Raw genomic sequence first — 27,812 nt, 5'->3', positions numbered from 1 at the left:
ATGTACCTGAGTTTTGTGCAGACTATCACAGGTTCGTATGTCCTGATGCCTCTTTTTTTTACAATGGGAAAAACGACTTTCAAAAGTGTATTTGGACAATAATCTTATGAGCTGGACAAATCCGTAACATTTATAAACTACGTGTCCCTGTTGCGAGTCAGTGTCAGTGATGATAGGCAAGACAACAGATCTGACATGATGGAGGGCTGCAGGTGTTTATTTGGCAGGTGCTTCTGTATCTATGACTTCACAAAATACAGAATTTCAGTCAACTCTTGGGATTTACAACATTAAGCTGAGGGAACACAAAGCCACTTTTTCAGTAACAGTGGCTTGAAACCTGGTTGCAGGAGACCGGAAGACCTAGTTTCAGGCAACTTTGTGTTCCCTCAGATTTAGAGTTTGGAGATAAATGAAGATGAGGTTAGTTCAAGTCCCTGACTGTAAAGAGAGGTAGGTTTAAATGTACAGAGGGCTTCATTCCGTGGCTGAACGCCTACAGGAATGGATTTTGGATCACCATCACACTGAGAACCTTCCACATAACTGCTCGCTTGCATCGATAAAGCTATTCAGACTTTTTTATTATTATATTAAGTTATTAATGATTCTGCAGAGATGGACAGTCTTTGTCGTCTGTCATTTTTTTCGCCCAGCATCCCTGGCTATTGTCCCAGGGATGCTGAAATGGCAAGGATCCCACTTTTTAATAATGTTTTTGAAATCCTGATTTAATAGATAATTATTATTGAATAGTTCTGGGCAGGTTAGGTGGCACATACCCCAAGCTTTTGTTCCTTTCCCCTCTGGAGGCCTGGGTTCGAACCCGGGTAAGCTCACAAGGCAAATTAATTTTGTGGTATCAAATCAGCCCATGTAGACATTAATCTGAATAGCAGTCTCTGCTTGAGAGAGGCCCAGGACTGCATGGCAGCTGGGGGGCCTTCAGGTCAGGATTGAGCTGCACTCGCTTGTTGAGCTATGAGGGTGGTAGCTTGTATAGTGCCTGTCCCTCACCTTTCAAGAGCACTGAATTCCAAAAGCATCACACAATAATAAAAAGCATAAATAAAAAGAGCATTATCATTCATAGCGGAGAGAAGGAAAGGTGTTGTTATTGAGGCTCCAGGCTCAGCTTCATATTAATAGTGCCTGAGATGGTGATTGTTAATCATCCTCAGCAAAGCTTGCTCATGGCCTCTGAATAAGTCATGTGACAGCATATCTACAGTATATCAGGCAGCAGGAACAAGAAAGTCAATAAGAGTTATTGGAATGGCTGTGCTCCCTATGCAGTTACTTCCTGAGAAAGACTTGTGGGCGAACAGTGCCGATTTCTACACCTTCACCCATTCCAATACTGTAATTCACTGTATACTGTATTTGCATATTCATCTAGGTAAGGATCACTTTTTATTCATTTGCATTCTTGGCATGTAATGAATTATACATATATAAAATGAAATCTGCAGTCCATCAAACTCTATTGTATTTGTGGTATTTTCTGTTTCGACGGCTGATGAAAGGTGGCCCAATACTGAAGCTCCCTATCCAAAAGCAATGTGCTCACAAGCGCTTAGTGCCCCCTATCACTGGCCTCCAGTACTGCAGTCTCTGCCCAGTGCTCAATTTTAGAGGCCAAAGAGAAAAGAATGGAAAGAAATGGGGTATGGTAGTCCAGTGTCAATGTACTCAAGGGAAACAGATGCATTATACAGAGAATGATATCTTTCTAAATGGCTATCCTACACTTGCGGGTGTACAGGAGAAGCCACTCTGATGCTTTAAGAAACCGTTTTCAGGAATCATGTGATTATTCTTGCTATACAGTATGAAGATGGAAGACGGCATTAATATTGCATTATAAGCATTAATAAGCAGTGCCACAGTGAAACAGGGCTGGAAGTTTTTTTTCTAGCTTGGGCAGATATGCACCAACAAAAACAACAAGGGGGTCCTTATCTTTTTGCTGTACATTAATTGTGTTTTCAACATGAAGTCTTGAAGTTTGCCACTAGGCATGTGCAGCTGTAATTCCTGTCTCCGCAACCTTATTTTGTATAAAGATCTTCTGCTTACTCACAGCTGAAGAGCAGTGGTGTAGTCTTAAATCACCACTAAGGTACTGAACAAGAATTATTACACAAATTCACACTCTGTGTGCATGCTGAACTTCTAGTAACACATAATAGGTTATGCATTCAGCTCATTTCTACAAGTATTTCCAATGCGTTTCTCCATCTTTTCAGAATGCTTTACTATACGTGTCTGTCACAGAACTATGATGAGCTGCTTATAGAAAACAGAACTGTGTTCCGGCTTGACTACACCACTGCTGAAGAGGGGGTGAGGGGGACAAATACTGTCACACCCAGTGCTCTGTTCCAAAAACAACTCATTTTAAGAGTGTTCTCAAAAATGTGATCAATGACAATCTAACAACAACAGAGAACAACGAAGTGCAGGTTCAACACGTAACAATGAAAGGTCTCTGAAATGCAGATGGTACGAGGTACCCTTTAAGAGACTGCCTTTGCAATAGCCAAAGCTAGGTTTTCAGATTTGGAACAACAACTATGGCAGCAGTGTGGAGTAGTGGTTAGGGCTCTGGACTCTTGACCGGAGGGTCGTGGGTTCAATCCCCAGTGGGGGACACTGCTGTTGTACCCTTGAGCAAGGTACTTTACCTAGATTGCTCCAGTAAAAACCCAACTGTATAAATCGGTAATTGTATGTAAAAATAATGTGATATCTGAATAATGTATAATGTGATACCTTGTAACAATTGTAAGTCGCCCTGGATAAGGGCGTCTGCTAAGAAATAAATAATAATTATGAATTTTGCAGCCATTCTTTTCTAATGTGCAACAACATTAACAGGGCTACATCAATGCAAACGTGTGTACAAATAATTCATAACACCAACAGTTTATTCATATTGAAAACCAAAAGCTGTTTACTATAATTATATTCGTAAGAGACATTTTGACAAATAACTTCACAGAATAAGCTTTAAATTGTAAAATCAGCTATAAAAAGGCATGTTAAACAACGAATCAGCAGTGGAGGGGGCACATTTATTCTGAATGCTATTTAAAACCTTGTCAAAGCAGTTCCATACAAGTTTAACGGGTCTTTTCTCCATTTAGAAGAGAAAATCTTTCACAGTATGGTTGGCAATGTTTTGAAAATCTGGCACTCTTCACCCTAAACTGAATGCACAATGAAAATGCACTTTATGCAGAGCCTAGGAGAGACACACTTGCAATTGCACTCGGCCTTCTCGTTTATTTCGAAAACATACAGTACATAAGCAGATACATTTTAAGACCAGTTTAGAATACGATAACCTTTTAGATAACGCACCGCCGATCGCAGCCTAAAAGAAAAACGTATTTCAAGTCTGTCTACAATAAAAAGCAAACACAAACACGCAGACGCAGACTGTATTTCTCTCCTCACAAAGTCAATGGGCGGGACTACGGCGCTCAGTTTTCAGCCGGCTGCGGCTGTCACGGCCCTGATCTCGTGCCTCCATTGGCTCCTGTCTGGCGCCACGTCACAATCATGATTAGAATTGATGATCGGACGTTTTGATTTCATTGTCTGGCGCAGGGAGTGTGGAAGAAATCTGCTGAATTCGAGCGTTCGCTTGATTTCTCACGAATTAAGCATTCTCTCAAGGTATTTATCCACACAATTTTCATACTTTTCACCAGGCGTCACTGCTGCTTCCCGGGAAAGGCAAGGGCTGAAACTGCGTCCAAGTCGGAAAGAAAAACCACAAAAGACATTTAAAGAAAAAGTTTAGTTGTATTCAGGCGCATGGCCTCCAGGGCCTGCAATCTATTCGTTTCGGCAGCTCGCCCGGTTTACATCAGTCGAGCTGGCTTTGCAATTTTGAGGAGGTGTCTGCCTTACCACGAGCGATAAGTTTAAAAGTTGAACGCGCCCGTTTCCTGTCGGTGGTTTCTATTCCGGTGATCAGTTTTGCCCTTGCCTTGAACTGGGTGGATATTTTTCTTCTTCCTCACCAAAGCTCTTTGTAATGCAATCAATAGTAAATACAGCAGCCATGCGCAGTGAGGTGACGGTTTTACCATGGGAAAGGATTGCGTAACCCTTTCATTGCCGCAGCTCGTCTGTGTAAACCACACTTTTAACTGTTTTTTTATTTCTTGCGCTTTGGTTTTACTGTTTGTCAATTTGCAGAATAATTGCACGTTAATTCGGTTGTTCACTTTGTCCAATATCTTTTTTTGAAACATATCTGTATTTTGTAATGCCGTTTCTATTGACTAAATTCTGTTTCAGCTACGCAATGCAAACGGCCTTTTGGGTTTTGCACATGATCAGATTAGTACAGTACAGTCAGCATACAGTAAACTTTGGCTAAAACTGTTATGCATTCGTTGTTATATTTGTTGTGTGTTTACTTTAACCATTGCAATAAATAATTACATTTTAAATACACAATCTGGCATGTATGGTCTTTAAGAATCTGGAAGAATATACGTAATTTAAACTGTTATAAATGAGTGTCCCTTTCCTTTTAAAACACTTATAATTAATTAATCAGTTATGTTAATGTTTTGAGAAACATATGTATAAATAATTGCTGCTGTGAGCTGTTGCAGTTGTTCTGCTGTAATTATTTTGTTGGTTTGCTAGCGGTGTTTATTAATTTATAATAATATTTGTTTTATTCTAAGCAGCTGTGTACCACAATATTTTCATTTCACTCTCAGATATGATTCCCGCAGTGTTTACTGCATGATTCCATAGTTTAGCCTTCCGTGCACTGTAGAAATTAGACATTGTTGAGCATCCTATGTTTGTTTACATTCCCAAGATGGCTTAGCTGGAGGCAAACAAGCCTCCTCCTTCCTTTAAAACAGATTCGAAAAAAGAGAGAAACCGTAGGTTAGGGGGCTGGGTGTTTGAAAGATGTTTTTTTTTTTTTTCCTCAAAGAATTCATGTTTCTACGGATTGTTAATATTTTAGTTTATCAATTGGGTTGTATAAACACTGTAAATGGGTGCTAATGCTTTTTAAATTCAATTTATTTACATTGACAACTGGCCCACCTTATATTTTGCTGAAAATCTTTAGGTTTTTCATTTGCTGTTTTTTTTTTTTTTATGAATTCCAGTTATGTAAATATACAACATCCTGGTACCTTTGGTTTAGATCACATGACGTAACTTCTAAAGACCATTGGAGTTGAAACTGGAACACGTTGTAATTAGGTAGCATGAAACAGCAGCAATTTTTAATCAGTAGTGTTGTCTTTTGAAATATAGGCATATATACAGTATTGCTACTGCTAATAGGAGGAATGAACATGGGTTTTATAACCATGGTTAACCTTTAAGTGTGAAAGCTTCATTTTAAACCAGCCTGAGGTCGACCAGTCATTTTGGCTTTTCTCAGTGGTTTGTCATTTAGAGAATACTGTAACTGCAACCTTCAAGTTATGAAACAGTTTGTATTTTCCCATAATATATACATGTACAGTATGTACCAGGGGTGGCCAAAGTTGGCTCTTCAACTCCTGGTCTTTGTTCAAACCCTGTTCTAAATTGTTTAATTGAACTAATTAAACATGCATTCAGACCCTGCAGACTGTGATTGGACACACCTGTATATACAAATACAACATTTACCTGCGTTTGAAAAACAGGGCCGTCATTTGCTTTTGTTCTAAACTATCCTACACTTTTTCAATGAAATGGTTCACCTGGTTTTATTATTTATATTAATCTTTTAGGGTTTTCTGTTTATTTCTATTACATTTTACATTGGCTTCTCCAGCTCTGTTCCATTGCAGTGGTTAGCAATGCATGAAGACACTGCTGAGACTAAATCAGAACATGTTCAGTTTAATGTTATTTAAAATACCATGGATTTAGGATTTTTTTATTTCAATTTACCGTTTAAACATTCGCCTTTACAGCCTTATTTTTTTATGTTACAGAGTTGTTCTTCCTTCACAATAGTCCTTTGTCTTTGTATCCCATCAATTCCAGATTCAGCTTTAATTTAAACCATGTAGAAATCATAAAACTTGGCCAATTACATACACACAGACAACACACACACACACAATGTGTTTGTATTTATTTCCATATTCTTGTCTTCACACTTTTGAAATGGCTGTTTAAATGTCTTCCCCACCATGCTTGCAGTAATTACCTCAATTACCCTGTATCTTGTTTTCCAGAACTAACTGACAAATCCACTTCAGAAATCCAAGGTTACCCAAAAACGCAGAGAGGACGCCCGCTAAAACGAGACACAAATACACCCCCTTCCCCCTTCCAAAAGCGATATCCAGCAAGTTAACAAACCAAATCTCTCTCTCTCTCTCTCTCTCTCTCTCTCTCTCTCTCTCTCTCTCTCTCTCTCTCTCTCTCTCTCTCTCTCTCTCTCTCTCTCTCTCTCTCTCTCTCTATATATATATATATATATATATATATATATATATATATAGGACAGCAGAAAAAATGAAAACAAAAGCAAGAAAAAGAGAACTTCACCTCAATCTTGAATGACCCAGTACAGTAATTGCAACTAGGAGATTAGCTGCTCTTTTGCATGGTAGCAGCAGGACAGGATAGTGTCCAGTCTTTCACATGCCTGTAAACCAGGGAGGCAAGCCTACATTTTAGGGAGGGTCAAGAAACTTGCAGTTCGAGGTCCCAGCCTACTAGCTCAGGAAGGGCCGAGGTAATCACCCGAAACATCCTGGAAATCATTCAAAGAAGCGCAGAAGACAAGAATATGGAAATATGGAAAGACAAAAGGAATATGGAAAATGTAAGTATAACATATTTGACTTGGGAAACGCGTGTAACAATGCAGGTTTTAAATATGCCTATTGAAATCTTGATTGAACCTGCTTCCCAGTCCCTAATCTTTAACCACTAGGCCACGCTGCCTCCCAGTCCCCCAGCTCTAACCACTAGGCCAACAGCTCTGTTTTTTCCAGAAAAACTTGGCTTGGTTGATCCGAATCATAAAGAGATATCTGTCCACTGAGATGCGTGTTTTATTCTTTTTTCTTTTTGGAGACTGAGCGCCAGATAAATATGAAAACACACCACAATGAAAGCATTCGCTTAAATCAGTTATCAAAAGCACACTCAGAAGAGGAGAGGGAATGCAAATCTCCCCAAAAGACCAATAAAATTGCTTCTCTGAGGAATAGTAGGAGCTGGAGTCAACAAACTGGACCTTTTTTTTTTTTCTGAATCATGAAAGTTAAAAACACATAAATAAATAATACTGGCACTCTGACTTTTATCATACTGTACATTAAAAAATAAGCAAGCAAACATCTAAAGAGTTGTCTTGCTGCCAGAACAAGGGGCTAATGCTCATTGGTGGCATTGCATTACATGAACTAGTAGGTGTGACCCTTAATAATTTTGGGTTAAAATGGTGGCAGACCAAGAGTCACGTTGCCCATTGTCTGTCCAAATCTACATTTTTTGCAGACCCGCTTCCCCTTCACAATAACTTTTAATCTTTCCCAAAGTGCTCTTTAAACAAAAGCTCTATGCCATCACAGTTAATCTACTAGGGGTGTATTCTTCTTCTTCTTGTTTAGATTTATTTCGTATCACTTTCTGTTTGAGTCAACACATCCTGGTGGCTTTTTAAAACTCAGAGGCTTAAAGCACCCATGTGTCCCTGAGAGCTCTCTGAAACGTCTATGTTTATGACTTTCTGTTTTCCATTTAGGGTTAGGTTTAGGATTATTTAAATATGTTTTTTTGAAAATACTGTACTATAAAGAAGTGGCCAATGACAAATAAACTGTAGGAATTCTCAGAAGCAGTTAAAACACAATAGTTTTTTGCAAAAGTGTTTGATACTTTCTTGGTAACAGTTTTATTATCCTTTTTTTTTTTTTAAATAGTGCAAATAAGCATTTTAGGCAGGGAATCTGTACATTTGTTTCCTCTAGATGAATCTGCGCTCCGTCTTCACTCTCGAGCAGCAGCGGATTCTGCAGCGGTACTACAACAATGGAATGACCAATCAGAGTAAGAGCTGCTTCCAGCTCATCCTGCAGTGCGCTCAGGAGGCTAAACTGGACTTCAGCGTGGTGCGGGTAAGGGAACCAGGACTGGCTTCAGACCATCTTGGGTATCGCAGGAAATTAACAATCCTCTTCAACACAGCAGTGGCTTGTTACTCTCTGGATCAGTTTCCTATAAGTCACATGATTACACCATTTTATCTGTCATTACCATCTGTTTGCTTACTTCTGCAGACGTGGGTCGGCAACAAAAGACGGAAACTGACCGCCAAGAGTGACCAGAATGGCTCTCCGCACAGCTCGTCCAATCACACTGTGGGTGGCAGCAGTGGCGGTGCGGGAGGAGGGGGTGGGGGTGTGGTGCTGCCAACAGAGCTTCCGGTGCGCAGTGTGGGAAGCAGCTTTCGTGGGGCATCACAGACCCAGCTCCTGCCAGCAGCCTCTTCCTCCTCCAGTAGCATCACTGACCACAGCAACACCACAAACAACAACGGCAGCAGCAGCTGCAGTGATGTCATAGTCACTGGCGTCTACACCCTGGCGAAGTCCTCCAGCCGGGCTGAAACAGCCTCCCAAACCAACAACGTTATGCACAAGACTGTCTCTAAGTGCCGCAGCGAGACTGAACTTCAACCGCCACGTGATCTCCAGCTGAAGACCACCAGCCCAGTGAATTCCTTCAGCAGCAAGGCGGTCTCACTTCCAAGGAAGCCGGCACAGCTCAGCCCCACCAATGCAGTCTACTGCCACGTCAAGAAAAGCTTCCCTGCCGCTGGCACCCAGTCGGTCGAGTCTTTGGGCCTCCCTAGGACAGCTGCTTGGGATAGACAGTACGCGCAACAGCAGTGGCCTTTTCCCTCTGATCAGCAGCCCTCCAACTCAATGTCCAGGATGCGGGACTCTTGCCCAGCCGGGAACGTCAGAATCAAGCAGGTGTTTACCCTGGCCCCTGGGGGGAGCGAGCAACAGCAGCAGCAGCTGTCAAGGGTTTTCGGACAGTCGCTGCCCCCTCAGCAGCAGCACGGCAGGTCCCGGCCGGTGGAGAGCTCTGGCTGCTTCTCTATCGCCATGGAAACTGGTGATGTTGATGATGAGTATGCCAGGGAAGAGGAGTTGGCCAGCATGGGCGCCCAGATACAGATCTGTCCCAGCGGTGTCTTTGATCCTAGTTCTCTGCGGTTGAGGGACAGCCCTGGGGCAATGTCGGCAGGGCGGGGTGGGGGTGGGGCTGGAGCTGGAGGGACACTAGGATCACAGCCGGGCAGCTCAGACTTGTCCTCCACCTCTCTCTACCCTGGCAGCAGGGACTACCAGACGCCGTCAACCTCTTCCCACTACCCTCCTGGCTCGGCTGCAGTCTTCAACAGCGGCAGTGGTGTCAAAGCACGCAGTAACTACCCAGCCAAGTTTCACTCCGCACCTAGCAGCCACAGCTCACCCCAGAGAATGGGCACCTACCAGGTTCGTCTGTCTGATTCTCTAGTTGCTATATATAATGTGACACATGAACCATCCTCCCAATCACTGTGTCCCCTGTATTATGAGTCTACCATAATTTCAGCATCAAAAAGGTAAAAAGAAAATAGCACACTCTACATGATGTGCCTTTAAACTGGAGTGTTTGTAGAATGTATTTTATAAAGAATAATATAAAATGAAAACCTGCTTTTGCCTTCAGCCCCTGTTTCCTGGTTCACTGTCTCTTTTTAGTGCAGAATATAAAGTGCATTATTTAGTAATAACATGTTTTATTGGTGAGTGGAGAAAGAACAGAAAACTGAAACTTTGGGCTTGGTGTGCTGATGTGCAGATAAAAATGCAGAGCAGGAAAGTGTATTTTTCCATGTTGCTTTCCAGTTCACTGCTCAGCTGTAAAAGTCATTGCCTCTTTAGGATGCAATGCAAAGCCCTGGAGCCTTAACCGCATTCACTTGCTAAGCCTAAAAGTCTCAGAAAACTGCTCATTGGATGTTGGGTGGTTCAGGAGGATAGGAGTTTTTCCATGTACCACATATGTGACTGTTGTGCGTTTTTTACAAGTTCTGCAGCTATTGCACCTTTCACCTAGAAATACTACCACTGCCACTACTACGACTACTACCACTCTGGCTACTATTACTATTTATTAGGTGTATTCATCGATTTAAGATGGTTTCCTGAGTTACAACAAAGCTTAAAGGTGTGATTTAAAAAATCCTACTCATGTAAGTACTGTAGTTGGGGGAGCAGGCCTATTGCCTCACAGAATGGCAATGTCAAGTCTTTGAGGACTAACAACAAGGTTTTCTTTCTCATCCACACCACAGAATCCCATATTATGGAAGTAGTAAACGGACGCCAAGCAGGCATTCTATCAAGGTGTTTAATAAGTGCGGGGCACTGCAGTTTTGGTGTTTGCTTTACAGCTGATCCTAATAGCACTCGCTGAAGTTAAGAGCAGTGCATTATAAAGACCTGGGGGTGCTGATTAAACTTACAAAGCTGAGCAAGTTTGAAATATTTTCTATTGCCCCCACCAACCCCCATTTGAGACCAGCATCTTTGGAGACATCATACATAGTATTCATTTTTAAACAGGTCTCAAACGGTGCATGGGTTAATTGATCTGGTTTTCAAAATGTCCCCTGGAGAAAGTCTCTTCCTCTGTCCTCCACCCCGATTTCACCAGGTGCTATAATACTAAAGAATAAACATGACATGACATGACAGGTTTTTGGCCTATTTATGGCTGTGCAAATAACTATAGTTATTAGTCACTTGTTTTTCTTTACAGCCCAGCCGCATAAAACAGGGAATTGATTTGGGTCAGCAAGTGCTGAAATGTATTTATCTATTTATTTAAAAACACATTTGAATCCACCCTTTTATTTTATTTTATTTTTCAGAAATGCTAAAAGAAATGTAATACATAACATAACAAATTACATAACAAAAGTCTTTTTTCCTGTGTCATTTGACTTCTAGTTGTAATGTCTGTCATTAGATTTATTATGTTTTTTTTTTTGTTTTTTTTTTAGTATTTCACTATTGAGTGTTTCATTGTTATGGGTGATATATCTAGGGAATATTGGCTAAACCATTCTTTTTCCTTTTTGAGTTGCAGGCGTCCGGGAACCTACCAGTCCCTTGGATTACAAGTAACTCCAGAAAAAGAACAGTAAGTGTTTGTTTGTGTCTCATTCGTGTTTGATAGCTGCCTGGCAGTGACATGCTGGTGTGATCTGAGAGCAGACCGCACTGGTATAGCAGCTTGCATTGCTATTGTGTTTGATAAACGTCGGTGTGCAATTTCAGACCCCTCCCAAAGCTTCCTATCATCTGCGTGTAACTGGGAGAGACGAGTGAGCTCTGTTACACCGTACCACAGCGTTCAGACTGCAGTTCGTATTAGAATTAAAGCCCTACCCATATGGAAGAGAGAGCTTTAAAAAAAAAGGAAAAAGGCCTTTGATTTACTTTCTTAATTACAAAATTGAGCAAATGTGGAATTTCTTTAATCCGCTCAGTGTTGCACTTTGGTGTAAAGTGAGGTGTTTTTACTTTAACAGGGGTCATGCATTGCACACAGTACCTACTGGTGGCCAAATGATGTCATTGCATTTTTTTGAGAGTTTTAGCACCAGGTATTAGAAACTTGGTTTCACCTTTTAAAAAATAATTGCAGTATTACCCAGTTAAAATTAAACTGATCACTGTATTCTCCAAATCTCTTCAGGGATGAAAATAAGACCCCCATTGCATAGCAGTTTGATCCATTCCTGGATTTACTACTGTGAGTTTTTAATAAGACACACCTGAACTTGTTACCAATATACTGTAGCTAATCCACCTTGTATTAAAACTTGGAATGGGTGACTGCTATGCAATAGGGGTCTTGTTTCCACCCTTGCTTTTGTTTTCTGTGAATAAATGGAGCTTCAAAAGGTTTTGACAAAAAGAAAAAAACCTGACTGTGGAAGGGAAATGTAATGGTTCATACCACTGCACTCTTCATTTTGCTGTAGTCGGGAGCCATACAGCATCTGCAAGCACTATATGTGTCTTGCCTTAAAATGAGAAAGCAAATGGCATTATGGGAGAACTGGAGCCACAACCACACTGCCTTGTAACCGGTTTTGTGTCCTAAAAGGTCACATGATTGAAAATAAAGAAGCAGCAGTTTCAGTTTGATTTGTGGTCAGATACCCTAACACATTGTTTAGCCTTCCAGGAGCCACAGTAGAGTGCATCTGTTCCCATAACCCTGTAAATGGGGACAAGGTGAAATGGTGGATCTGTCCTGTATAAACATCTACTAACAATACGAATGATGATTACAATTATGGAAATTAGATTCAAGACAGCTATCCCATATTCCTGCATGTTATTCGGACGAGTCGGGGTTAAGTTCAGGGGGAAAAAAGCTTTGCTATCTTGGCATGTAGTGATCAGACACTGTGCTTCCCAAAATAGCTCTCTCTTTTTCTATGCGCTCCAGATGAAAGGCAGGGGAGCTGTGCAATCACTCCTCAGCAGCTCTCATTAGTGCGTCCAAGGGCTGCTACCATCAATACATCAATACCAGGCAGCAGCAGTATGCAGCCAGGGCTGGGGTGCAGGCCTGGAATAATCTCGCTGTGAATCAATCTTTTTCTTTCATTCAGTGGTATGATCAGATCTTTTTTTTTATTTTCTAAGCAGATAGCAAAGGCATGAGAAATCAGCTGATGTAAGAAATAACTTGTAGTGTTCTCTCTACATCAGGTGATTCAAAAGATACTTGACAAGATTGTGAATACGTGGTAGGCTATGTGCAATAAATCTTCAAGCTTCAGTTAATAATAGTGATGACACTGTTGAGTCATGGGTGCATTTATATTTCATGTTAAAAGATCTTAAAGCCTGAAAATCATTCAGCATGATCTTCTGATGCTATGACGTGCTTGCAGGTCTTGTGGATTTGCTGCGTTCCTTTGTGGATAATTTTAGCCCAAGAATTCATTGCAGGAAAAAATGGGGTGAAAATTATTTAATAAACAGGTTAAATAATACTCCTGTCTCCCACAGATGATTTGTAAATATATTGCCTTAAGCTTTAAAAATCAAAAGGAAGAATCACGTTAGAATCTAGTAAATATTTCCTGACAAGCTCTTTTTATTTGGAGCTGGTTGGACCAATGGGAGAATGAAACTGTCAAAGCAGACCAGTTATGATAAATGAGTTGCTATCCACGGAGGCTGTAGCAGAGATGCTCGGATATCGATCGCAGCTTGTTTCTCTACAAAAAGGTACACAAGAATGCATGCCTGTGATCGCCTCTGCTGTGACAGGATGAATAAGAAGAAGCTTTCTTTCATGTTTGCAGTGAGTTACAGAGAGGGAGAGGGAGGCTGTCTGGTTTGATGATCAGGGCCATGAAGTCACTTGATATCTGCTCACAGGGGTGACACAGTGTGAGCTTAAGGTCATGCTTGCTCATGTCCGATATAGCGCAACTGAGCTCGATAAGTGTTTGCTTAACATTGCAGTACCAGCAGATCCCCCCCGTTGAGACCGAACAGCTTGCACACTGGGGGGGGGGGGGTGCTGGTGGCTAACGTGCCCTGTAAGTGTGGATTAGGCAGTCAGACAGTGTCTTTCAGCATGCATGCTTCTTGTCAGAGAGACCCTGGCCCTGTGCTGTATCGGGACGTGAGGGTATTCAGACATTCCCTAGTCCAAAGAGAACCTGTGGCAGTGGCAAGACATTTGCAGTTATTAACCCCATGAAAGTGCAGGATTATTGTTCTGTCCACATTGTTAAAAACAAACAAACAAACAAAAAAAAACATTACAAAAATATATTCTTCATGATTAACTTAATAACACACTCCTCTCTCCCCCCAAAACAGAGCTTCCATTGCATAATATATAAATGATAAGTAATGTATTTTATTTTGAGTATTTAGAATAAACATGCTTCTTCATTCCATTCAAATCATTTGACAATGTGACCTCAGCTCTGCCAGCCCCACCTACTCTACCTAGCATTTGGGATTCTCCAGACAAGGTCAAAGACAGATAAAGGGCAGATAAAAAAATTTAAAAAACCTGCTTTCTCTATAACAAACCAAGTACAAATGAAGTCTTATCCAGGATATAATGCCCACTGAAAACACTGGGGGCGCCAGTGTGGAAAGGGTTAAAGTCATGATCTTCCTTCTCTCTTACATGGTTTTAACTCTGAAAAGCTCGTGCCACAACAGTACTTTGAAAGCTAGAAAACGGATCACTGAATTCTTGTATGCTGGGGATCTCGGATCACAGTTTTTTAATTGCTGACTGGGTGTTTTTTTTTTTTCATTTTTTTTTCTTCCAGTTACAAGATCGGACACAGTTCAGTGACCGAGACTTGGCTACGCTGAAGAAATTCTGGGATAATGGAATGACCAGCTTGGGGTCTGTCTGCAGGGAGAAAATCACAGCTGTGGCAACCGAGCTGAACGTGGACTGTGAGATAATCAAGGTGAGGGGTGGGGGGAGGAGGGGGCTTTTTGATTGAGCTGCCTGCTTTGATGAAACCCTCTGAAAATTGAGAGAGACAGACAGCCCAGCCTACACCGGAGGGGGAATCCAGAAATAGATCTGATGTTTCTGTATAATGGGGCGCCGCGTCAGCAGTTGCTTTATATAGAGCGCGAGGGTCAGGGCTCAAGTCATCTGCACTGCTACAAAAAGAAAATGGAATCTCAGAGGGGGAGTCTTGCTAGCACGCTTCGGAAGGAATGGGGCGATTACGTAAGCTGGCCTCATTGACAGAAACAACAGGGAAAAGCAGAGCCGCCTCGCAGGTTGGGATATGGAGCGCCTGTTAATTAAACCTAATAACTGATCAGGTTCCTGTCACCAAACCCATTTCCTATTGTGCTTTATTGAGGAGAATTCCCTCCACTTCCCACACAAAATGCATTTTTGCCTTCGAAATTCCTATTTATTTTTATTTACACGTATTGCCAGAGACAAAACTGCACTACTGTATACAACAAAGGAGACCAGATTGTCTGCAACCACCTTGGACTTGGATCTCGATCTCAGAAGCTAAGCAAGGTGAGGCCTGGTCAGTAATTGGATAGGTGACCTCCAAGGAAACGAATGGGGCTAATCCCCACCCCCACCGCACCAATTTGTGAACAGAATATTCCATTACTGATGACAGAAAATGACATGTTGTTCCGCTGACAATCGCCTAAACACAACAGTGGCTTCTAGTTTTGTCTTTTAACATTTAACGTTTGTAAACCAAATGTGTTTACATTCATGTAACAATATTAATAGGAGAAAGAATAGTGACCCTCGATCACACGGCCCCCTCTTCAACAGCCGTGTTCAGACTTGGGTTAAGTTTATCTAATACTATTTTTAATATTTTTATAAACTACAACAAACCCCCCACTTTTTTTTAGATTTTTTTTTTTCCCTAGACTTTTTCAAAGCGGTTCAAAATGTGGGACATAGTTGGAGTAAGAGAAGTTGCACACATTTTGAAGCGACACACGGTTCAAAATGTATTAGATTATAAAGCAATTCAAATCGTTATTTTAAACAACTGAAATAGAAGCTACTTCAATACAGCAGCTTTCAAAGTGTGCAGTGACATACATATTTGTGACATTCCCCAATACCAGTGTAACAGTTTAAGAGCACTGGGACTTTGCGTTCCAGTAGGAATGTAAGCTGACTGAAACTCAGTTAACAGTATGGGGTGCGTTGTTGGCAGAACGCCCAGCTATCGAGCTGAAGGATTATTTTCTCGGTGAGATTTACAGTATACTGCTGGCGAGGCCCTGCACCTCACCGGTGCCAGTCATGGGACCTGGGGGGTGGGGGTGGGGCGGTAACTATACCTTGAATAATCTATAGATAAGCTCCACAAAGAGACCCAGAGGATATGAACATGCCAAGAGGGACCTGGGAAGAAGGTCTATTACTATTAATGATTAACACACAGCTCTTGAATATGCTACATGAGGAGAGATGTGCAACTTATAAACCCTTTCTAAAGTCCACTGTTTCGTGGGATAGAAATAGCGGGTTCATCCATTCCAGGGGTTGATTACACAGTTGAGATGTTGTTTGAAATTGAGTGTCATTGAGTACACAGGACTGAAGTTCAAGGAAAGACTAGGGTTCAGGTTTTCTGATTTGTTCTGTGCATTGTACTGGTATTCATTCAGATCAATGCACTCTTAATATCTCTGTTGATAAATTAGGGGAAATAAGGTTTTTTCTTGTTCTTCTTGTTGAAGAAGCAAAACAAATGGTAAATGAATTCAGATCTTTGTGAAACCTGACATAATTGTAGATTGAAATGAATTCAAGACACAAGAAAGGTATTTCACAAGTACAAAATCAGTTTGTGATGTATCTATAACATTTGAAAAAATTGAGTTAACCTGCCTGCCCCCCCCCCCCCCCCCCCCCTTTTTATTCATGTTGCCTTCTTGTACTTGTAATGTTAAAATGATGTTTTAACTTTGCCCCTTTTATAGATATCACATCTCTATATAGCTGATCCATGTATTAACTTTTGTACAAGTTAAATGTTTTTGGTCAGATTACCTGATATTGATTAAACTGGGTGTCTGGTTGCAAGTGCCCTTTGGCTTCCAGAACTGTACAGAAAGTGAACGCTGGAATTCATAGATGAACCTGATGAAGTACAGTACTTACTGTACAGTGAACCCAGCTCCCCCTGGTGGGCATGTTGTTTGTTTTCTGAAATGATATACTGTGCTTCTCCTGGTCTTGAAAACGTGCTCCGTCCCCATGGCTTTATGATGAGACCAAATGGGTGGTTAGTATTTGCAGTGCGATGGAATAATACAGTAACAATGCATGGCGCTTGTAAAAAAGCTTTTACAAACAAGTACGTTTAGATTTGAAAGTAGACCACGATTCACTTCCCTGGTGGCTGTACAGTAGCAGTTCCACAGAGATTCTCATAATGACAGAATAATTCCGATTTGTCGTCCATTTGGACCACCAAGATCCGGATTGGATACAAATTAGCTGTGAAAAATCTCCAAGGAGTCATTTTTTTCCCCCCGGTAATCTCTTATCCATTACATCTTCTAGTTCTGCACAACACTGTTCAGTATCTACGCATCAGGAACTTACATAAAACAGTAGCAGGCAGTCTGTCACTTTCCCTGTGCACATTTCCAACGATGATTTAAATTGCACAACTGTGAGAAGTGACTTGTGTAGGACCACCATGTGAGAGATAACATTTCTGAGCTGCAGAGAAGAAAATCGTACAATTCATCTATATACCTGCGTCTTGTCTTGTAATACAAAAAAAAACAAGACAGAATAACAATTAGACAATTGAAATAAAGATGTCTCCTGACAGCAGTTTAAAATAATCAAATTTGAGAGTCTCATCATAGTATCTCATACATTTTAATAATGTCAGGTTTTAATGTCCCAGAATGTTAGTTCTCTGAACATGCTGAAAAACATTTAATTTGTCAATTATACTGGCTGTCTTGACTGCAGTTTGATTAGCAAATACAGCTCTTCTTCCTCTGCGCACCAGCTATGCAGGTGCCAGTATGTGTGGAAGTTGATTTCAAATCAAATATATAAATGTGTAGGAACTCTATTGCAGAGACCTTTAGGTGAAACCTGCTGGCTGCAGGAATGAGAGGTCCTTATCAGTTAAGTGTTGTTCTAAGATACACACATGCAGGTTACCATCGGTGTGCAATTTAAACATAGACTGTAAAAATAGAAATAATATATATAATATTGACGGGTCCCCCTGTCCCCTGTCAACACAGACCTGGATTGGGAACCGCCGCAGGAAGTACCGCCTCATGGGAATTGAGATCCCACCCCCAAAAGGAGGGCCAGCTGACTTCACTGACCAACCAGATCCGGGGTCACCGGGGACGCTGACCCCAGGGGAGCACACACCCAAGACGTCAGACCAGGCGGAGGACAGCGACCACAATGACGAGGTGTCCATCTGTCTGTCTGAAGGTCAGTGTTATTTCCCATCCTTACTCTTGCTTAGTGACTGATGAGATTATTTGTCCATCATGTCCAACCAGTCTTTTCCCACTCCTGCCTGAGTCTTGTATCTCAAGTTCTTTACCTGCACCAGGTATGTAATAATCACATTGAAAACTATGAACTAGATGGATTTTACATTTGCATTATGCTTTTGCATGTATAGACGTTTCGGGTGGTTGTTTGCCTGTGGATTTCTTCACGCTTTTGAGTTGACAAAACCGCTCATGCTCTGTCATTTTGTCATTCATAAAAATAGGCCTTAAAAAATGAAAAAAATAAAATAAAAAGAGACTGCAACCAAACTGCCTTAAAGAAGCTCCTGGGATTGCGTAGAAGAGAGACTGTTCATGTCACTGATGTCCTGTAATCCCTTCCCTCTGTGGGCCAGGGAAAGGACGACCCCCTCTGGCAGGACAGCTTCTGGGGCATTGGCCGCCCCAGCTCTCCTGCTCTGCTCCAGTGTGTCCATATGATGAGAATAACCAGTAACATCCCCTTTCACTCCCCACCTTCCTCTGCGTTTCCTTCTGTGTGGGGCCCAGAGAGAACACAGTTACTGCTGTCCACTTTCTAAACACCCGGCTACATATGATATATATTTTTTATTCATGTTAATTCAGGCATTCTATTAAAACACAAATTGACATTAGAGGGGCTTATTTTTTATTTTTTTTAACAGATGCTAGGCTACTGAATTTCTGTCGATTTTCTGCGTCAGGAAGCATCTCGCTGCGCTGCAGTATAAAATCAATCCACCAATTTGTTTGCATAGAAACATCCAAACATCTATACAAGACAATGCATGTATAGGAAAATAATTCAACATAAATATTGTTGACCATGTCATGTTTTTCACAATCTGGGTTAACTTCCTCCCAGTAAGTCCGAGTTTGGTTAGAAGGTTTCTCTTCTACCCCCTGATGTAGTCAGCTGTCTGCTCCCGGAGCGTTTCTTTTTAGATTGAAGTCTGAGTCATCTTCACCCCCCACCACAACTGAAACTTCACGATTCGAGAGCTCTTGTGTTAACCCCTGTGCAGTTTGTATGACTCAAATCTAGCAGGGTGACGGGAATGAAACGTGCGTGTCAGCTTCGTCTAACAAAGGCCACTCTAAGCCGTGCCCAAGTCCTTTTCAACCAAAGCAAATTAGTAATTAAAAACAGTTTATCAAAGTCTGTTTGTGTTAACAGTGCAGGCTTTCTGCTATGCTGGTGACTGGTGAAACTCCAGACAGGTGCCTGAGGCATAGGGATATATACCCCTCTACAACCCAGGGTATGGGGCTGCCATGGGCAGCTTTTATGTGCATGTGTATTTCCACAGAAGTGTATGCTACAGGTGACAATCTGTATATTTGAGTGCTACAATTCTAGCACTTGTCAAATAGAGCAGGGATATTGATATAAACAAACTTCGGGGGCTGTTTTAAGGAATGTTTTGCTAGCCCATTTTAAAAATGTATTTTAAACATTCCTTTATTTTCTGTGAATAGTACCTTTTTAAATGGCTGTCAGTGCCACAGCAGTACTGAATGAATCTGTAAGTGAATGCAGTGTTTTCCCACAGACGGGGCGAGTGATGCGTATCAGAGAGAGAGTGGGGAAGATGGAGATGGAGAAACGAATAACGCCGCCTCAGCCGACAATGTGGTACGGGGCTTTTCTTTATTTCTTTTCTTTGAGACGGTCTGCCTATCTGTGTGTGCCTCTTCCAGACTCACGTGTAGGTGAGTGCAGTCTACGTGACATTCGCTTTCATCTGCCCCTCGGCCACCTCTCTTTGAGTCTTCCTGTGTATGTGAGTGTGTGAAAGGTTGTTTTTATCCATGTGAGTATGGATAAAAGGAAACCAAACAAGTGTGTTATCCACGCCCTTTCTTTTTACTAACTTTTATTTATGGAGACAGCATTGAATTATTATTGTAGAATTATTAGTTTTGTTGGAAAAGAAGAGATTATTGCCTGGCCATAAAAAAAATTTGTAAAATTGTACAGGGACTTCCCACATCACATAAAAAGAAATAGATGTATGTTAAATATTTTTTTATGAGTATTTGTTTAAAATTAATTTTTTTGCAGAAAATAGAAATAATAGATGACGATGAAGAAGACGGCGGTACTTCTGATTTCGAGCAAATGCAAACGCTGCTTGAATACAAGGTAAAGTACCCTGGAAGAGGGGGCGATGGTAATGAACTGTGGGATTGAAGCTGGGCACTGAAGCACTCTGCTCAGAATTAAGCAGGAGCTGCAGACAGAACGCAGCGTTTCTTCTCGGCGGACTGGCCTGTGTAAATATTCACAGCATCGAACTGTTTACACTGCGGCAGCGCTGGCTGGAGATCTGAACTTTTAATGTGACGAGATTGGCAATTAGAGTGAGGGGGCTATTTATTCATTTTAGAAATTATTTTCTCTGCTATTTAGTACAACAGGGTACAGTAAGATCATATTAGGATTTACGTGGCTGAATTAAGTTTCAGATCTAGAATGTCTTGGTCTAGAATTCAGATCTAGAATTCAGATCTAGAATTCCTTGTTTCCAGTCCTGTTATAACAAGCGTTTAACAGATTTTAACAGATAAACATAATTTAAAAAAAAAAAAAAAAAAAACCTAAAACAAACCAAAAAATAGTAACCAATGTTTATCCTATAAATGCCAAAAGAACACAGAGAGAAGAATGTTCACTAGAATGTTCATGGTGCAGTTTACTGTATTTTGTTTGCAATACATGTACTGTGATTCTCATGTCTGCTGTTGTTTGATTTGAACAGTTTACAGGATGCCTTATAACGCATACAAACTCCAGAACTATACTTTTGGTATATAAAGTATTTTAAAAAACACCATATTTTGATCATTTCCATCTAAAAACCATCTAAAAACTGATGAAGGCAATGGCCTACCTATTGCCAATAAAAGTATACCAGAAAGTGACCTGTGCCACCTACAGAACCTTAGTTTATTAAAAGTTAAAAGGTTAAATACATGTAGTTAGGCATATTGCTGGCATAGGATCAGACAGCCAGTGGCTGTGGGGGAGCCCACAGTACTCTAGCTCCATTCCTGCTTAGCTGCTCTAGGCAACAGCAGTTAAAATTGGGCTGTAAATCTGTTTAAAGAGGATTTCCTAGTTTTTAACAAGATCAGATGGGATCTGAAGAAAACTGCCTTTCCCAGCACAAAGTCCAGTGAATGATAATATATATATAGCCCCAGGACACTAAACCCCAAGAGGAACCAGTGGGTGTGGTTCCCAGGGTTCTCTGAGCTTTAGCTGTGCCAGGTTGTGCACAGAACATAATTCTACATTCCTTCTATGGGCTTTTCTCCAGAAACAGAGAAATGTCTTTTTATATACATACTCACATAAGTCACAGTTGAGAACCGTTCATCCAATTGCGATTGAAAAAAGAAAAAAAACATTTAATTACAACACTACAGATTTGTTTTAGCAAGTTTAAACCCCTGCTTCCTGTGCTGTAGGTCCTCGGTCAAATAAGAATTAGACAACCGCCCATGTAACCTCTGCTTTTTTGTAAAAGCAAAATTGTACACCATGGTTGAAAGCATGAGAATAAACGCTCATTTTACTCTTGCATTTCCTGGATTATATGGGCAGGTAAACTCTGTATGTATTGGCTCTGCTCACCCTTGCTGTCCAAAGGCCAATGTGTGTAGGGTGGAGGATGATGTTTCAGATGTCTGTAGCTAATGGCAGAATCGAATAGCTGGCTTATTGTATTCTTGTGTGTACAGGAGGGGACTGATGTGACCTTTTGCTAAATGTCACAAAACCCCGAGTTCTGCATCTCCTGGGTTTGATGGTGTGGCACTGTATGATCTTTTCATTTGACTGCAAATAGGATCGCTTTTTTTTTTTTTTCAAAAAGCAGACTGAAAACGTGTCGTGAGATCTATAAAAACAGATGTTCATGCCGTCCTACTGCAGTATTATAAATAATGCTCTTTATAGAAATGCACCCTACAAGGAACAGAGGAAAATAGAAATGCGGCATCAGGCAGTGGAATTATTTGGAAGACTTTGATGTGAAACCTGTAATCCATACTGACTCAAAGTTTACATGCTGTCTGACAAGAGCATGGTACCCCAATGATATCCATAATAATGATGAACAGCTGGAGTACCTTGGTATCTGTAACCTCATCCTCACTTAAAATAGGCAGAAGACTGAAATAAGCAAGATTTTGAAATGTTATCTGTGAACTGTTGGGTGGGATATTTTTAAGTAAGTTGTATTTACTTCTTTTCTTTTGTTCCTTTTGTTTTATCAGCATGATGAAGTCCAGTACCTTGAGCAAGAGCTAGAGAACCAAAAACAAAGATACTACGATCTCCAGACATTTACCAGGAACTTCATAGCCGCTGTGAAGTCAAACGACACAGAACAGCAACAGGTGAGGCTTGGCTGATTCCTATTGACATGAAGAAGCACCACAGTTTCTTATTTTTCTCCCGTTCTGATACTTGTGACATGCATTCACTTCTCATGGGATTGCTGCGCAGCGCACAGCGTCCCTGGTGGTAGATGTTGTAACTGGAATTTCTAAAGTAGTGCCATTAGGTGGGGCAAATATTCCAATTGCAGCCAATGTCTTGAAGTCTCATTTTCTACACACAACGGAGACCTTCCCTGCAGTGTTTGTGATCGTGTGGCCTGTCTGTTTCCACAGGCGCTGCTGTTGAGTTTACCTCAAGAAGTAGAAGGAGAATGGGACTTCAGCCATGTATCTTCAGAGCAGAGTGAACCCATGGTAATGATCCAAACTTATTCCTCTGTATCAGAGGAGAAAGGTGCTGCAGACACGTGACGTTGCCAACCAGACCCTTCTAGGCACTGCTGCCTTCTCAGTGTTGCAAGAGTAACTGTTTTATGGGAATGCCTTTTTTTTATTGCATATGACTGCCTTGTTCAAGGAAATGATAAATAAAAAATAGATACTTCACAGCAATGGCTTTTGTTTTGTTTCTTCTATTGCTTGTATGACCAATGTGACCTTAAAGAGTAAGTACAGGGTTATAGAGATACGTCCCCACGTGTTGCTACCACTGTTTAAGTGTGATGTCTAGTACCATACTAGGTTAAAGAAAGCTCTGTTTGCATGTATTGCTTTCACGAACACTGTTGCACTTCCTAGATCATTCCCCCTGCGGAGTGAAATTCTGTCATTAACCAACCAGCTGTTTCCCCAAATAACAGCCAGTAACTTGCTGAAGACTGAGGTGAAATGAAGTATAACAGACTACCTGGAAGGAAGGCTGCAAACTATGTGCTGCTTTACCCTGCTGTAGAACCAGATACTTATTTTTAATGAAAATGTTTAGTTATAATGGACTGAGCCGTTGCTGCAGATTTACATCACACGGCTTAAGAATTAAAATTCTCTGAAATGAACATTGTAAGAACCAATCCATGAGATCCATGATAATTCAACCAATTTAATAACGCCCGTTGATTCAGTATTAACCTCGTTGCAACACTCTCTTTATTTCTGTGCTTATATAAACACTGTACCTCTCCAAAACACACTTCTGCAACTGGTACACTACATCATGTTCAGTGCTTCTAGTACTTTTGCTGTGACCTTCTAATGAAAGCCCTTTTCAAGAGGCTATCTGCTACTCGTAATACAAATTGACTTGGGTAAGGGAGAGCTACGTGACCCTGGACTGTGTGGAAAGAAAGAAAAAACAAAAGGTGAGTCACTATGAAAGGTACTGGTGCAAGCCTCTTAAAGTACATTGGTAAAGATGGTTGCGTGGGAGGGCTAAGCTTCCTGGAGTGCAAGTTTTTGCTTTCGTGTCTTCTGAAGGATAAAAAGCAGTCGTCATTCAAATTGGCCAACCTGTGCCCATTACAACACTCTCTCTGTGACTTATTGACCTACAGGAGCTCCACTGTACTGCATCCTAAATATCCATCGGCTCATAATGCTAGCAAGACCTTCTTTGTACATTTATTTACAAGCTGACAATTCTATGTGCTAGACCACAGAGGAGGATGTTTCTAGATTAGAATACAGTACCATTCTTTGTACAGTAGACAAGAGCATATTGTACTCCAGGAGCCATTGAGTTATGTTTTTTTAACTTGCTGTGCATTCACAGGACCACCCCACTTTGTGACAGTGTGTTCGGCTCAATAAGGGATACAAAAACATCATCATATTATCAATAAGGTACAGGGCCAAGATCGATATCCAAGATAGCTCTGGTTTTTACTGGTCTGCAAAGGGTTTGAAATGCTCTTGACCGGTCCTCAGTTATTACCATCTCTAATTCATTCAGGGCAGTTAGGAAATCAAATCTGGAAGGCTGTTCTCTGCAATGGCCTACAGAGTCATTACTTGGGGAAACTCCAGTAATTTGTACACTGGTATTATCATCTTTATGTCAGTCTGTCAGAGACTTAAAACAAATACATTTGTTTTATAAGGGGCAGCCAAATGATATAAAAAAAAGTTTTCTACAGGTAGAAGGAGTAAGTAAGGAGTAAGGCAACCACTGTTAAATTAAGGGAATGCGCACAGCACAGTTTAATGAACTGGGCCAAGTCTGAACTGTGCTGAGAGTGGAAGTTCTGAAGGCCAGTTCAGAGGCAAACTGCTTCGAAAGTGTTGGTATTTTGTTAAGCCTCTGAAATACTTTTATATGCACGGTTAAAGAACACACTGTAGTCAGATCGCTTTGGGGTTCACAGAGTGAGGAGCCAGCTGTGTGCTGTTCACCGCACAGTGAAGAGATGCCAGCCATGGCCTTGGGATCAGCCATGGTCTCTGAACAGCGGGCTTTTCATGTAAGTGAACAGCCATTGTACCTGAAGGGCCTTCGCTGCTAAATGAATTCAGTAAGATGCAACATTGGTCTTTACAATGCTTTACCATGGCTTCACTATGCTTTAGTACACTGCTATGCTTTTACTAGGGGACACCTTGATCAGGGTTTTCCTTTGGAGGTAATTAACATGTCAATATGAAGTGGATGTGCATACAAGAGAGACCATGTGTGACAAACGTGTGATTATGGCACCCCGATCTCAGCTGGATATTTTCTGGCTAATTCATTTGAAATACATATTTACACAGCTTTTTTCTTTACCCCAGGGACCCTGCTGATAAGGGGTCATATTTAGAAGCAAGTGCAAAGACACATGTCTGTAAAACCACCAAGAAACAGCTTAGTTGCATGAATAAACTGTTCAATTTCAGTTTTGCACCATTTCAATGCACGCTAATAAACAGTCAAATTCAAAACCTTTTTGGAAGGTGTATATTTATTGACAGATAGACAGTGAACAGGAAAAAGTGCTTTGGTGCAAAATGTACGTACCTTGACATGCAAAATAAGAGTCTGGTCCTGTTGGTCGTGTTTTAAAGCTCTTTGTGTATTATTGAAATGTCATGTTGTCAGTAATTCAATTTTGGTTTTAATTGTAACAAAAACTAAAGCATGGTTTTAACAAAGAAATATAAGAATTTGATCTATTGTAAATGTTGTTATTGGATGGTAGTATATATTGAAATTTAAAGGGATTTGGGGTAGTGAGTTGGGGAAGCATTTTAGCATTTTAGCATTGCTCAGGCTTCCAGAGGGTCTCCTCCAACGCAATTCTAGCTGGAATAGTTAGTAAGCATAGCACATAATGATGGAGAGAATCATACGGAACTGAAATCCAGCTAGATGTAGTATTTTAACATGTTCTTCTGGAATGTGTTTGTTTTGTAATGTTTCTGGGCAGTCTGTGGGCTTCTGGTCAGCTGTCAATTAACAAATCCACCCACACCAAAGGGTGTCCATAGCAACACACAGGAACATGTCTCTGATGCATTACTACTAATACAAAAAGAAACGACTACATAATGTTCCGATTCATAGCAGCAAATCTATGTTTTATTTCTGTGTGTTTTGTATTTTATAGCTGTTTCAAATAATTGAATATAATGCAGCATATTGAAACCGTAACCTACTGATTTTTCTTTAGTTTTTAGTAAATGTCTGCAAAATAGTAAAAATGTACCATGAAAAAACTGTTACACTGCAGCCCTTTACTCTGTAATTTTACAGCATTTGTTTTTAACAGTGACTATCATTTGTCCATATTCCCCTAATGTTAACAGAAGAGAAACTGTACAAATGGGACTTTCTTTGTGTGTTCGCTACCCTTTTGAAATGAATAAATAATGTATACCACAGCAGTTAGCTGATACTGGACTTCCCCTTTCCATTAGAAGGGTGGGTGGGGGGATTCTGCATGCAATTCACAGCTGCAGTTGGTCAACTGCCTGGTCACTAATGGCTTGGATCCAATGGCTGTTTTTTCCCCCTCAGGTGTATTATTATTATTATTTGTTTATTTAGCAGACGCCATTATCCAAGGCGACTTATAGAGACTAGGGTGTGTGAACTATGCATCAGCTGCAGAGTCACTTACAATTACGTCTCACCCGAAAGACGGAGCACAAGGAGGTTAAGTGACTTGCTCAGGGTCACACAATGAGTCAGTGGCTGAGGTGGGATTTGAACAGGGGACCTCCTGGTTACAAGCCCGTTTCTTTAACCACTGGACCACACAGCCTCCCAGTAGCTCAATGGGGTAGTATAACATGGTTTGTTCCGATTCCATTACAGCACCTCTAATGTGTTTAAAATGTTTAATTTCCACCCTTTGAACAGTCCCCCACTGGTCCTGTAAATTACAGGCAACAAGCAAGGGTTTATATTGGCATTATCTGGTTTTTTTTTTGTGGGTCTGTATTCCAAACCTGAGTTCAGGTTTGGAATACAGACCCACAAAATCCATCTGCACCATGAAACCAGTAAAACCCAATCTCATCTCGTCCCAATATCAAACTGGGGCTGCCATCAGTAACTTCCACACCATTTGTGCCAGCCCCCAGTCCATACTGCTGTTTACAGAGTCCCAATTGAACTTCATTTGGTCTTGATCTGCTGCTGATGGAAATTAACAAATTTGATTTGAATTTTCGAAAGGCAGGCTTTATGGCAGTCCAAATATTCCTTTTTTCCAAGCATTAAACCAAGCATTAAGGCCCACGTCTTCTATCCTTCACAGATGCTTATAATATACTGTATATAAATCCATCCATGAGAGGGAGTTTGAGACAGCCTCCTATCCAACTGGGGCTGACTCAAAAAGATTTGATCTCGATGTACTGCACTGCTGTATTTAAAAGGAACAACAGGTGTCAGATTAAATATTGATTTCAAATCAAGACAATGTAGTTTGTCTAGCCTTTAGAACAATGACCCCTCAAATGTTTTTTTTCTCTCTCTATCACATATCCTTTGTAACATTAAAGGTACAATAACAAGTCCCTTATTGTTTTACTCTGCGCATATTTTTTGTTTTCCACGCTTTGTTTTTCCTTAGCCATCCCCTGTACAATTGCAAACTCCTTAATTTACATTCATTATTTGCGCATTTTACTAGTGCTGAGGGAAACGGTTATTCGGATGCATTTTCCACAGGTGTGGGTGGTGTTAATTTACAAGCGAAGAAACAGTTGCTTGGATTTGTGATAATTGTTGCTTTTCTTAGACTCTAGAGAACAGCAATCCGCACAAATCAAAGGCGCCGTTAGTTTCAATTCCAATAGCATCAAACTAATAACGTTTTACTTTTAGTATGTTTTAAAGAGACTGTACTGTAAACCCAGCCCCGGTTGCTAATGCTATTTTTACAC

The 27,812-nt window shown here is 40.9% G+C and overlaps 1 protein-coding gene across 3 annotated transcripts; it reads left to right on the top strand.

The window, feature by feature from the left end:
- Positions 1 to 3,465: 3,465 nt before the first annotated feature.
- Positions 3,466 to 23,056, top strand: LOC131701681 (highly divergent homeobox-like). 3 transcript variants are annotated; one of them, XM_059001067.1, is made up of 11 exons: positions 3,466 to 3,684; positions 6,495 to 6,820; positions 7,974 to 8,120; positions 8,283 to 9,509; positions 11,152 to 11,205; positions 14,387 to 14,533; positions 17,850 to 18,051; positions 19,652 to 19,734; positions 20,164 to 20,244; positions 22,383 to 22,505; positions 22,782 to 23,056. In XM_059001067.1, the coding sequence occupies exons 2-11, from the start codon at positions 6,785 to 6,787 to the stop codon at positions 22,917 to 22,919; spliced, it is 2,238 nt and encodes a 745-aa protein (XP_058857050.1). In that variant the 5' UTR covers positions 3,466 to 3,684; positions 6,495 to 6,784; the 3' UTR covers positions 22,920 to 23,056. The 3 variants fall into 3 exon arrangements, with proteins under 3 accessions (XP_058857050.1, XP_058857051.1, XP_058857052.1); XM_059001068.1 differs by lacking the exon at positions 6,495 to 6,820; XM_059001069.1 differs by lacking the exon at positions 7,974 to 8,120.
- Positions 23,057 to 27,812: the final 4,756 nt, after the last annotated feature.

The sequence above is a fragment of the Acipenser ruthenus genome, chromosome 26, assembly GCF_902713425.1.
Source record: "Acipenser ruthenus chromosome 26, fAciRut3.2 maternal haplotype, whole genome shotgun sequence".
Taxonomy (NCBI): Eukaryota; Metazoa; Chordata; class Actinopteri; order Acipenseriformes; family Acipenseridae; genus Acipenser; species Acipenser ruthenus.
This window is presented reverse-complemented; position numbering and strand designations above follow the sequence as displayed.